Source organism: Rhea pennata, chromosome 3, assembly GCF_028389875.1.
Source record: "Rhea pennata isolate bPtePen1 chromosome 3, bPtePen1.pri, whole genome shotgun sequence".
NCBI lineage: Eukaryota > Metazoa > Chordata > Aves > Rheiformes > Rheidae > Rhea > Rhea pennata.
The window spans coordinates 69,240,993-69,254,548 of NC_084665.1; the positions used below are offsets into that span (position 1 = coordinate 69,240,993).

At 38.1% G+C, this 13,556-nt stretch overlaps 1 protein-coding gene across 5 annotated transcripts in view; it reads right to left on the reverse strand.

Annotated features, from left to right (window-relative positions):
* The window catches only part of LAMA2 (laminin subunit alpha 2), a 377,777-nt gene that overhangs the window by 232,131 nt on the left and 132,090 nt on the right, over positions 1-13,556 (reverse strand). For all 5 annotated transcript variants that reach the window (XM_062572565.1, XM_062572567.1, XM_062572564.1 and 2 more), the window contains exon 5: positions 1,990-2,169. In XM_062572565.1, coding sequence (XP_062428549.1) covers positions 1,990-2,169 — 180 coding nt within the window. The remainder of the gene's footprint in view (positions 1-1,989; positions 2,170-13,556) is intronic.

A 13,556-nucleotide genomic window follows, 5' to 3' on the forward strand; every position in this document is an offset into this window, starting at 1 on the left:
ATCAACAGATTCAAGCTTAGCGAAAGAAAGGGTATATAATGGTATATAACCTGGCACAGTTTCATTTGTGTGAAGTCACAAGAGCTATGCCCATTAACACACCACACACACTCAACAGGAGTGTAGGAGAAATCTATATGCACACTAGATAATAGTCAAATGCTATAGACTTTACTGCCTTCAGAAAACATGGTGAGGAGTAGAAGAAAAATGATGAAAAAAAGCCAAGAAAGGGACATCATTATTCACCTCAGTTGTGTATCACGTGAAGGTCTACTACACTACAGGAAAAAAAAAGTGTTTCTCTCTACTGGCCTTCAGAATGACTACATAAGAGTCTCCATTACTAAGATTTAAATAATTTTTGACCTGTCGCTCTGCCCTGTGACCATTTCTATTTTTCTTCAGTGGGGATTAACAGCATTTACAGGAAGAAAGGAAAGTTGTTTATAATCGTGCATTCTTACATCTGTAAAAAGCAAATTCCATGTGCTATGTTGTCCACTTTCATCTATTCTGATAGGGGTCCTGCAATATCCTAACAACTGGCTAATCAAAATAAATGCATGCTGTTTGCAAATGTTGCTGTTCCTGGCTTCAACCTCTTTTGCTGATCATTAATACAAACATCAAAAACAACTGGACCTCATGTCACTCATAGTTAATCTTCTACCATGCAGAAAATGGATCATTCATGACTACCTTTTGTTTCCTGCTTTGTGGCATAGTGACTTGCCTAATATCTAAGTTTCATTTGCTCTTTGTTCTTCTGGAGATGTCTCTGCAGCAGCCTCACAGAGAGCCGCCATACAGAAATTATTATTTTTTGTTCATTCAAGAAATCTGTGGATCCTCCTGAACTAGATTTTAGGAGTATACAGTGAATTCTAAAGCACGAATTGGCACCTTAGCTAGATTCAATTTTATATTTCTGCTCACTTAGTCTGTTAAATGTGCATCCTTATGTACACATTTCATTTCCATGATTAGTTAAGCCTGCAAAAAGTGGAAGTTCTTCTGGGTCTGTAATACAAACCAGAATGCCACTCCAAACATTCAGAGACTGTTCCATTTCAATAGCTAGCACCCTACGTACTTGGAAGAAGAAACAGAAACTAGCAATGTGGTACAGAAGAAGCCACTTTTATTTGCAATTATCCACCATTGATAAATGGCATTCATTGAAGTCAAGAATACAACAATCCCCTTTCATAACCGGATTTACTATATTGGTACCCCAAACAATTTTTCAAAACAAAAATAGAAGATCAAATAAAGAGGAATCAAGTAAGGGTTAAAAATGTGGAAAGGTACGTATCTACAGCTTTTAAGAATGGCTAGCAGAAAAATCAGAGAAAAAAGAGACTAACAAAGTCTGATCAGCAGGAAGATGGAGAGACCTGGCATAGGAAGAAAGGGAGGTCTAGGGAAAGAAGAGAACATGGGTGCATACACATACGGAACAGTGGAGAAGAAAAGGGGTACAGTAGGAATATGAATGCTGCATTCATTCTTTTAAACTAGATGTAAAATTTTTACTAATAGTAACAGTATTATAGTAATGATAAAAATACAAAATTCAGACACTACTGCTATTAATAGTACCACTGTTTGGAATTTCATTCAAATTAAGTATTCAAGAAATGTTAAAGGTTGTAAAGGAGGGAGCAAAAAAAGGGATAAGGAGACATTATCTAACAACAGTCACTTGCCAGTTACCTGTATCCTAATGTTTACAGCCCAAGGAGCTCTGTGCTTCTGATTCTTTATGTTAATAATACCACTAAGCAGAAAAAATAAATCATTCACTTCTGCTATAGAGAAGAAAACAAGGGAAGAAGGGAGAATACTCTGCTTATGGATTTTGACAGATAACAGCAGCTGCTCATAATCTTCCAAGATCTTCTGTGGCAAGCAAAGGCAGGTGCAGCATTTATAAGCATCGTAGAACTTCTACCCATGCATTTCCATAGTGTTGCCAGAACTTACCCTCCTTGTAACAATAGGATCGATTTCATTGGGGTCTTTGTGGGCAAACATCATTAAATCAGCATTCAATGTCCGTATCCTCTGAAATCTCAAGCGAATAAAGCGAGCAGAGGTGAATTCTAGTAATACATGTGAAGGATCATCAGCACTAGGCCGTCCGTTAATTAGAGAAGTATGAATCTGAAGAGAAAATTATTAAACAGTTAGATGACATTAAAACAGCTGTGATGATGCCAACAAAATACTATTACTATGTGAATGTATTCTAACTAGAATACCTTCTTCCTTAAGAAAGCAGATATAGCAGATATCTCCTCAAAAATATTCCGTGTACCTACTGTTCCCAGTTGTTCAGAGGCTTTACAGTGAAAACTCTTTGGCCAAAGGAGAGTCATTAGCTACAGAAAGGTTCTAGCACAAACTGCATGCAATGCAGCAAGACCCTGTAACAGTGTCCACACCACCGGCAAGTCATTTCTCCTGCTCTAGTCTGATCCAATGAAACAGATGTTTTCAAGTCATTTAACAACTGAAGTAGCACAAAAAAAAAATGAGTTAAAGGAATGGATACTTGGCATGGGACTCCAAGTTCACCACAAATGGGGACCAGCCTGTACCTCTCAGAGCAAGTAAGACCAAAAGACTGTTGAACTAGATGTTTTCTAAAGTCAGGTGCACAAAGTAGAATAAGGTAACTTTTGGAATCCAGAAAACTATGAGAGCTGGATGAGGCAAAATACTCATTTATAGATATCTCCCCCTTCCCACTGTCTCTTCATAGAGTACATCAGTTCTTTTGAATCTTGTTCTCAGCAAATTAAAGTGATTTTCTGTGTTGCTACAGTTTTCATCTGGTCTCTAAAGAGTCTCTATCACCTCTGAGAACTGTCTGTTCACTATTTGTTTTTCTGAAGACTCTACCAATATCTGCTTGCACCATGTTTTCTGTAAAGATTGCCCCCCTGCCTGCAAATATCCTAAACTCCAGAAAATTTTTAGATAAGTGCACTCATTGGCTCTTGGGGAAGATGCAATCTCTTCTCTTTCATAAAGAGACTTTCTGACCCAGATTGCAGCAGCCAGGACAAGGCAAACAAAAATAAGCAATCTTCTTCCCCTGCTGCCAAGACAAACCCTTTTTAGCTGATCATGACATACATTAGCTGTGAATCAACAAAATAAAACAGATGGGCCATTACAAAAGAGTTCTTGGAAAAGGCCTCCAAGAAGAAAAATGTCAGGTATGGCAAAATATTGTTAATGAGTACCTTGGGGGGAGGGAGGAAAGAAACTATTAATTTTCTTGTATTCTGAAGTGTTAAATTTTAACTGAGGCATTTATATTACAGTCTGGTACACTGAAAGAACGGTCAGATGTTGAGCCAAACATGCAGAACGTTAGGACGGATGAGAGAATTATTTAGTCTTTGCAATGATTATGTTGTGCACCTTATCTCAATGCTCTGAGTGGAAGTTCAGCCCATACAGCCGTTTTCTATCACTGAGCATGATCATATCACCACTGTTACAGGCCAATAGCTGCATTTAATATGCCAGCTGGCACTCACTCAGCAGTGGCTGCCGCACACAGGCTAGAGAGAGCAAATCTACTGCTCCTGGTGAAGCAGTGGCTCTTACTTTCCTGGAGCTTCTGGAGGTGCTGCAGGTGCACAAAAGGCTTGTGGAACAACCCCTGTCTTGTACTGGCTATGTGATACTATCAGTCTGCTCATCTCTTTTTCACTGACAACAGGGAAAACTTAAGCCTCATCATGACCACCATCCTGCTCTACTGCATCCACAGGTACTCAAAGATTGTTGCAAGTAGCTCTGCCAGCAGCAACTGATCAGTCAGATCTTGCCTAAACAGGAATCAGCACCTTTAGTTATCTCCAGGAAGAGGTGATATCAGTTCCTCCTCTTGAGATTACAACATACTCACTTTGAGCTCTGACTCAATTTTACTCCTGATTACAAGTGATTAAATTAATGGAGAAGGCTGTCTGGAAACAGACAGAATGCAATGAAAAAGACAGGGTACAAACAGAAGATAATACCAAAAACCCTAGAGGAACCAAGGAGGAGCTCCTGAATGAGCAATGCTTGGCTCCAACCAGCATAGAAGCACATGACGGTGAGACAGCAAACTGCTCAAGTCCCCTGTCAATAGCAAAACACATGTGAACATGTAGAAAGTAAACTTTAAAAGAAGCTCAGAAATGGTGGCAATGGAGGAAACAAACAGATCTTTCCCCCAAAAGGTAAAATTTTAGCAAGAACAGATGTCTACAGACTGCTCCTGCTTTTCTCTGCATATCATTAACTTGTGGGCAAGGAAATAGTCTTATCTTTGGTGGGGGGAGGGGAGGTTGTATTGTCACCTTACTTCTTTAAACAGGATCCAAGAAATATGTTTCTTACAGATATCAAATATAGCTAGCTAGGTAATGGTATCAAGCGGTAGAACACTAACTTAAGACTGAACTTTGATACTGCAGACAGAAAGAAAGAAGAAATGCAGTCAGTTTAGTACTCGAAACACTCCCCAACTCACCTTTGAATAGCAACAGCAACGTGGCTATAAGTAGCATGACAGCCTGACCATCTCCTCAAACAGAGAGAAAAGTCAGCTTTTGGAGTGGGGTGGAGGAGGAAGGTGTAGTAGAAACTCATGTCTGAGAACAAGCAAGTGCCTACAGAGAATTTAATCACAGACACAGACCCAAATGACACAGCTGACAAATAACGTTTATATCTTTGATTTATATCTGAGAAAATGAACAAGTTTAGTCTTCAGAGGCTGGGGTGAGGGGAATCAGAATGATAGTTCTGCAGAATTAACTTGAAAATTAATAAAATAAAACAAAAGAAGCCTTTTTAGAATAAACTCCCTTTCTAAAAGGTTCCATGGATTTATCTGCCAGCAGCAAATCCATTTGGTAAGACTAAAAGAATAAAGGTGATGACTTTAATTTATATTGTGTCTTTCATACCTGTGTCTAAGTGTTTTACAGTTTCATTTCAAAACTACAAACAAATAATTTCTCATAAATTCTGAAAAGCAGCTATGTCCTGGGTGAAGTATGGCACCTGTTAAAGCTCATGCACCAAAATAACACTAAGAGAAGATGACTGAAACTGGGTAGTTTTATCAAAACCAAATTTGAAGGAAAAATTTTAGACAGGAAAAGTTAATTACTCTAAATTATTTCTCCTCCTCTCAACAGCTGAGATGAAATCATTAATTTTTCCATAGAAACATTTAGAATCCACTTTAAGAGTGTCCATCTAAGTTTTTCCTACTCCTTGAAAAGAGCACTAAGGAAGGAACTAAGAACACTTTGGAAACATCTGTCACTAATCAGGAATAAACAGTCAGAATCAGAATTTTACGCAGCTTTCTTTTTTTTAGAAATTTGAGTAGACTCTTTCACAAGGACATATAACTGCTTTTTAATTTTCTGTCCTTTTCTCCCTGCACAATCTTGCACCAATTTGTAAGATATTGTTTGCCTGATAGCAGGTTTTCAGTAAAGACAACAGCCTGACCTCTACTTTCCAAGAGGTTTTGATTCAGATCTGAAAACTGTTCTAGTAAATGTAGTCCTCAATACTCATCTACCATTATGGCATCCAAACTCAACACAGAACTTCCTACTTTAACCCTCCCATTGTGCTACTCCGATTCAGATAAGCTAAGTCCTCTCAAATTATGCTCAGGTTTTACGGACATTTTTTATGTATCAGCTTCAAGTTTGAGGTAATCACCATTTTGGATTCTAAATCAAAACCGTATAGATTTCAACACTAGAAAATTCTTCCCAAACAAGGAATTCTTCCTAGATTAAATTTCGTCAAATGGGATCTTAGTGAAAACGAATATTCCCTTCCAAAACATCTAAATGTTACCATAACGGAAGGCCAAATTCTCACTTTGTCAAAGCAATCTGAATTGTATCTTATTAGTCAACCAGTTTAATAGTCAAAAGTATTCAGCAAAAGGGTAAGATGACCTTTTACAGTAGCTGCATTAGATGGCATATTCAAGTTATTTTAATTATCATCTAGCCTCTGAATTTGGTTCAGAATCAAAATCTCTAACTGTTATTGTAAAGATACATATTCTATTTAGATGGAAAAACATAAAAGCTGGTTTAGAACCCCAAAGGTCTACCTAACCCAATGTCCTGTCTGTAACACAGGCCAGAAAAAAACTGTTAGGAAGAAATATAAAAACCAGAGTATTTAGAGAACGATCCCTCCCCTAGAATATCATCACCACTTTTGACTGAACAGTTTAAGCATTTCCTGAGCTACTGGCTGCTTCTGAGTCATAGTGTTTAACATACCATTTGCCCTTTTCTCCACTATTAATCTGATCCCCTTTCAAGCCATGATATTTTTCATACCTGTCACAAGTTTCACAGTTTAATTATGCACAATGGGAGGAAATTTGTTTAATTTGCTTGTTTTAAACCTCCTGATAGATCCTTCCAGTGAAAGTACTCCAGTTTTTGGTTTGAGGAAATTGTGAGTGATCACTCCTTTTCATTTTTGAACTTCTGTATGTTGCTAAGATATTAAGTCAACTTTTTCAGAGAGCTGTTAAGAATGACAAGTTCTCTAATCAGAAGAGTTTAGCCCAACTTTAGCCTATCAGCATTCACACACGATTCTTTTTTCTAAGGTGTATTATTTTGCCTTTACCAATACTGAATTTTATATGGTATTTTTCATCTAGTATCATAATTTCCTAATACAGTTCTTTGAATCAGCTTATCTTAAATTTAGCATTACCAACATTTCACTCTTCCCTGCTTTTCCAGATTGTCCATGAATACAAACAGCACAGATGCTAGTACAGGTCTTCAGAGGACATCTCATTATATTATAAGGGCTGTACCATATTCAAAGAAAAAGATCTATCTATCATAGTATCCTGCCTCACACAATAGCCGAAAAGCATGCTTAAGGATAAGACAAACATACATAATACTTCCTCAGGGACTTCCTGAGACAAATATAGTTTTGGTAAGCCTCAAGGGATTTACAAGAACTTATTCAATCCCACCTTAAATCCAGGTCACCTTTTAGAACCCACATCTATCATATAATAGAGAACTTCTCACCCTACTTTCATATTACAGGGAAAAACATCCTCCTTTTTCCTGTTTTAAACCTAGTTCCTACTAAATTAACATGATACCTCCTAGTTCTTAAATTGGAACAAATAAGTATATTTATCCTTCTACTATCTCTACTCTTCATTACATTTTCTACTAATTTGCTTGGCACAGATATCAGGCTTCCAGATCTTGCAGTTCCCTCAAATTCCTGAGGAATGTTTCTGGAAACTGGTGTCTCATTTGGTACCCCACTCTCTTCAGTTTCTGAGAATACTTTCAAGTGAGGGGTTATACATTGCTGTTATAAATCAGCTAGTTCATCCTTGAGCTCCTTTTCACTATTCAATTTATCAAGTATTTCTGCACCTCTTCAGTTAACAATCTAGTTTGTAACTGGTTCTCACACTCCTCTCTTGTAAATAATGTTTCTGCAGCAGGAACCTTCCTGACAGTCTCTCTAGCAAAAACTGATTCAAATAATTAATTTAGCTTTTCTGCAATGACCTTATCTTTCTTGAATGCTCTTTGATCATCTCCCAGCCCATCAATTCTCTGGCAGACTTCTTTAATCTGATCTGTTTGAAAAAGGTTTATTTTAACTTCATACCCTTAGCAAGTCACTCAGAATCTTTTTGGCATCTTTATCATGGTTTAAAATTTGCTGGAGTTTATTTTTATCTGTTTTACTCATTTGAAGGAAAACACAAGTGATGTGTGATACAAAGTGATATTAGAAGTGATCCAAAACACTTCTGATATCTAATATCTTTTCTTACCTTGCAGTTTAAATATGTGGTAGCGCTTTTGGAACCATTTTTACACGTCGAATGCATGTGTTCCAAGCACGTGTGATGCTAACTTTAAATAAACGCTACGCCACCTGAAAATTTTCAGCTGTGCAACCAACTTTCTCATTTTTAAATTGTACTTAGGCAGATTTTCTTTCCATGGGATGTTGCATTTTTAGTTTTTTATGATTATTTTTACATATTGGTTCTCCAACAGTTTTATGTCTAACCAGGATCTGTGCACCTTAGCTGCACCAAGAATGGTCAGGTGTCTAAAAATTCCTCTTTGCATTACACCCTATTCAGACAGCTCTATAGTCTGGCAATGAGTAGCAGAAGGCTGATACTGTTTTCTCAGCCTTTATTTAGTAAATCTCACTCACTTCCACACTTCTGATGGGGCAGTTGCTGATGCAGTGTTAAACCTATGATGTCCTGATTTAGGAAAACATTTAACAGACATCTCATGCACCATTTTATTTCTCCTGACTTCCTTATTTTATACTATGTATTTCTTTAATCTATAGTGCCCCTCCTCCACAAAACAGGCATTCCTAAAGACCTTGTTGTTGTGACTGTATTTTCAGTCTATTGTGTCAGGATTTTCAATTAGAAAAAAACATTGTGATACACCAATCTATACTCTGAAACTTCTTATGCTGTTTCTAAGTTAAAGCCCTCTCAGATTGCCTAGCTATCTAGCCTTTAACATGATGCTGAGAGCTCTTCAGGGAGCCTGTGTCCTACTCCTTCCTTTCAGCACTGGTAGCAATACTGCTTTATAATACCCTTTAAGATTAGGTATCAGCTAGCAGAGTAAGTAACCTTTCTCAGCTGCTGGGTATGGATTCTACTGCAGACTGTAGATTGTATTGGGACAATACTTGGATGCAACCGATCTTGGCCTCTGTTGAAAAGAGACCTGAGTAGAGCTGCAGTGCAGTCCAACCAGATGGTCAGGTGATTAGGGTTTTAGAATATACTTCTGTCATTTAGAAGTGACAAATGTAGCCTAAGAAGCTTTCAAGATGTCCATACAATCTGTTATTTTGGGATTAAAAACATTACATCACTTACATTAATGAAAAGAGACTTACTTTGCCTGTACTTCTAATGGGTCTTTAGAACAGAGAAGAGCTCCATAGGAGAGGCTCAGAGCTGTCTGCTATGTGCAGCCTCAAAGGATTTTTTTGTTATGGAATCAGAGAATGGTTTGCAGTTGGAAGGGATCTATGGTGATTCCCTGGTCTAGGCACCTTGCTCTTGCGTTAGCTACAGCAGGTTGCTCAGGGCTGTGTTACTCCATAGCCTCTCTAGCCAATTTGTTTCAGTGTTTGACCATTCTCACAGTAAATGTTTTTTAATGTTGAAATGGAATTTCCTGTACTGCAGTTTGTGCCTGTTGCTTCCTGCCCTGTCACTGGGCACTACTGAGAAGAGTCTGAATCCATCTTCTTTACTTGCCCCCACTAGGTACTTATACATATAGATAAGATTCCCCCGATCCTTCTCTTCTCAAGGTGCTAATAATGTCTGCAAGGTTGCTGAGGGTGCACTCTCGCCCATCATCCAGGCTGTAATAACCTGGTGGTGGTATCAGGTACTGGTATACCTTGGAGTATACCACTAATGACCAGCCTACTGCTGGACTTTGTGCTACTGATCACACTTCTGAGCCTGGCACCTCAGCCTCTGTCCACCTCACTGTTCACACTTCATCACTTTATCAGTTAAGTTGTTAGGGGAGATAGTGTAGAAAGCTTTGCTAAAATCAAGATGAATGACATGAACTGCTTCCCTCATGCATCAAGCCAGTCATCTCATTGCAGAAGGTCATTAGGTTGGTTAAGGATGATTTCCCCTTTGTAAATCCATGCTGACTGCTTCCAGTCACCTTGTCCCTAATGTTTGGAAATGGCTTCCAGGAGAATTTGCTCCATCACCCTCCCAGAGATCCAGGTGAAGCTGATCAGTCTGTAGGTTTCTGGATCCTCCTTTTTGCCCTTCTGGAGGATACGCGTGACATTTGCTTTCTTCCAGTCCTCAGGAACCTCTCTTAATCACCACAACATTTCAAAGATAACTGAGAGTGGCCGTAACACAGCTCCCTCAACACTTGTTCACCCTATCAAGTCCCAAGGACTTGTGCACATACAATTTATTTAAATATCCCCTGACTTGTTCCTCCTCCACCTTGGGTCAGTCAAAGCAAAGCATCTAATCTAGTCAGCTCCTTGATCACTTCTATTAGTAAAGTGCACTCCAGAAACCTCCTGAATGGCTTGTGCCCTGCTATATTGCCCTCCAGAAGATATCAGGATGGTTCAAGTCCCCCGTGAGGGCCAGGGCCTGCAGACTTGAGTCTTCCTCCAGTTGTCTGGAGTTCCTCAAATCCACAACCAGTGCACACCTCTTAGAGGCAAAGAGGCAATTTAAAAATGAGAAAGTTGATTGCATCATCCCCTTCTGCCTCAGCCTTCACAAGATGCCTCAGCACTCCCTGCAGCCCTGGAGCTGGACAGCTGCATCCTCCCTACGGAGCTCAGCCTGAGTCAAAGCCTCGGCTGCACTGAGGTAGTTGCTCCAGCTGGTGCTGGGGACTGTGCCCTGTGGTGCACCAAGACCACTGCAGAGCACAAAAGTACTGTTCTCAGCACAGTTTCCAACACTCTTCTGTGAGTCTTTCTGCGTGAACTGCTGCACTAACTGCTGCATCTGCTAGCTGCCTGTTGTTTTATTTAATGCAACAATAACGATGCTGTTGCTTTGCATGAAAATATATTACCAACTGCTAAATTACTTTAAATTTATGCACATCAACAAATTAAGTTTTAGAATTGCAAGTATGCACAATATTCTCATTCAAATTTAAAATGTCCTTATATGAACGCAAGTGGTATATCTTTCTACTCAGAGCTTTGGTATTTGAAATTAGTTACTTTGCCAAGCAATTTGAGTGCAGTGGATCTCAAGCTGTTTCTAGGATATAAAAAACCCCAGCTGTTTGACTATGTGGCATGGAGTCTTTATGCTCACTTCCCTTTCAAGTAAACTACTTCACTAACTGGTATGCTTATCATTGGTGCATATCTATTTACTGAATGTTAGATAAACTGAAAGGTGTAATTCTTTCATAAAATGGTGTAATTTGTCACAGAGATAGAGCAGGAGCACCAGCATTCCACAGTAATTTTTGGCTAGTAGCAGAAAAGAATTGTTCAAATAGGCAGTGGTTTATTTTGGATGTCATATCAGGATTGTGTGATTCAAGCTTAATGTTCTGAATAAGACAATGGTCAGAACCAAAAATATTTCTACAAAAGGTCACATTCTTACTAATACATCTTAGTCAGCAGCATAAAGGAGGGAAAGCTTCTTTCCTGAACCACAAGACTTGCTATTTGATATTCAGCAGTGGAGAAGACAGATAGGCCAGTCTCAAAATCATTTAATGAGAAGGGCACTCCGCGATCTACATTCTCAAATTACGCAAGCACATTAATATGAAAACGGACAATAGAAAGTATCAATTTTTCACAGGTGATTCAGTAGCTCTCATAATTCACCTATCTAATACCTGCTTTAATTATCTGTTGCAAATAGCTCATTTGCAGTAGACCTAAAATTACTGTTGATTAATGAAACCCTTGGCATCTTATATTTAATCCCTAAAGACAAAAGTTCTGTAGGCTTTCTTAGTGTTAGCACTTTTCACACTTTCAGCTATCATTAGAGTTGGTTTCAAAACCAGTAAACTAGATTGGAAGTATCTGCCAGTGCTCAGCATCTGATTCTTCATTGCGTTTGTACATGCACACACACGAATATATACACAGACATATATATTTATAAAAGTCATATATATGAAATAGTTGAAACAGTGTATTTGGCAAGTTTTGCTGTATTTCTAATCAATATCTCACTATCTTAATAAATTAATAGTTTGTTAAGAGAAAGCACAAATCCATTCTGTGCCTTGCTAATGAGTACAAGAGCTGCTTGAAATGCAGTGCTTAAACTTGCATTAAAATGTCAAGGGCTGTGCATGTCAAACTATCTCAGCTAACTCATTCCCCCAAAGAATACAGGCAAATGTCAGCTTAACGAACTGTTTAGCAAATACTATTGTGTCATTGACAACTATACCCTACAGCTTAAGCTGAACAGAGCTTCATCTCTTCAGTTCTGATTAACTAACTCCCTTTTGTCACTCTGCAGTTTCCTATTTCACCTGAAACTTAAATTGCATACTCCAGCCACTGCTTTTCTACAGTTCCTGTAATTCTCAGGCTTGTCATTTTTGGACAAGAAACAATTTGTCAAAGACATCATCTTGCATACTTTTAAACAGACTGCTCAATGTTAGAGCAATAACTACTAATAAATCACAGAATAAGGAGGAATTTGATTACCTTGAAACTGTATTTGTCATTTCAAGTTTTTATTTTCTTTTTGTTACCCCCTTAATTAAGAGAAAATGCTACACAAGGCTGCAATTTCAGTTATGCATATGACAGTCCATCTCTTAATAAACTAAAGAGGTGTTTTGTGCCTAGTAATAAATAACAACATAGCTGGGGAAAAGGCTAAAGCCTGGCTCATTCTCAAAGATAAAAAACACTGAACCTGTATTTTTAAGAGTGATCTATGATGAGACGGATTGGCAATGGGTTATAGGTTCTTTAACACATATGTGTATCAAGCTGGCTTATGATTTTAAATCATCAAATGATATTTGTTTCACAATAAGGGCATGACCTCTGATATGTAAAAATGTGTATGACCAGTGTTATTCTATTTTACATTTTGTGTTTCATAACTGCTACCTTAGCTAGTGGCCCTTAAGCAAGTAGATCCAAACTGAGTAAGAAATGAAGCCACACTAACTGAATAGCTGATGCCAATGACAGCTCTAGGTGCCAAGTACTTAATTTATAAAATTTATGAATTCTGAAAATTATGCTAGTCTGAGTTTTGATTAACCACAGGTGAAACACATTGATCGTATGGAGTTTAGTACTGTCACCTATCTGCTTAAAGGATAAAAAATAGCAGTCTTTCAAACTCATGTCTTTCACAACTACTGCAAAAACATAATGTAAAGGATATAAATTATGCTACTTCTTTTAAAAAAGACTAAAATGAGATGGCACATTTTCTTAAGTGTGTGTGTGGAGGGTGTCTCTTGAAGTTCTGGACAATGATCATCCATGCAACAAGTAATTCCAAAAGAATGACCAAAACAGGAAAGCTTTGTTTCCCTGCAGATTATAATAAAAAGCATACTGCTCCATGAATTTAAATAAAGGTCTTCTAACTATGCCAAAACAAAACGAAAACCCAGCAAAAATCCCTTTCCTACCAAGATATCACAACTTCTTTAATTTATTACTATATGGTTGTCCTAAAAACATATAGCACTCCATATTATTTTTTTTTCCTGAGATGAACTGGGGTGTTCATTGTGGAATTACAGAAAAATAGGCAAAATAGAACTGTGAAGAGTGAAAAGAAAATCCACAGCAACTTGTCCAGCTGTAAGCAGTTGTGAAGAGCTGCCAAACAGAACAGCTGATGTAAAAGAGGGAGAATGTGAGTATTTAAACCCTTCCTGAATGAAGGGCAAGGGTTTCAAGATACAAAAGTAATACTG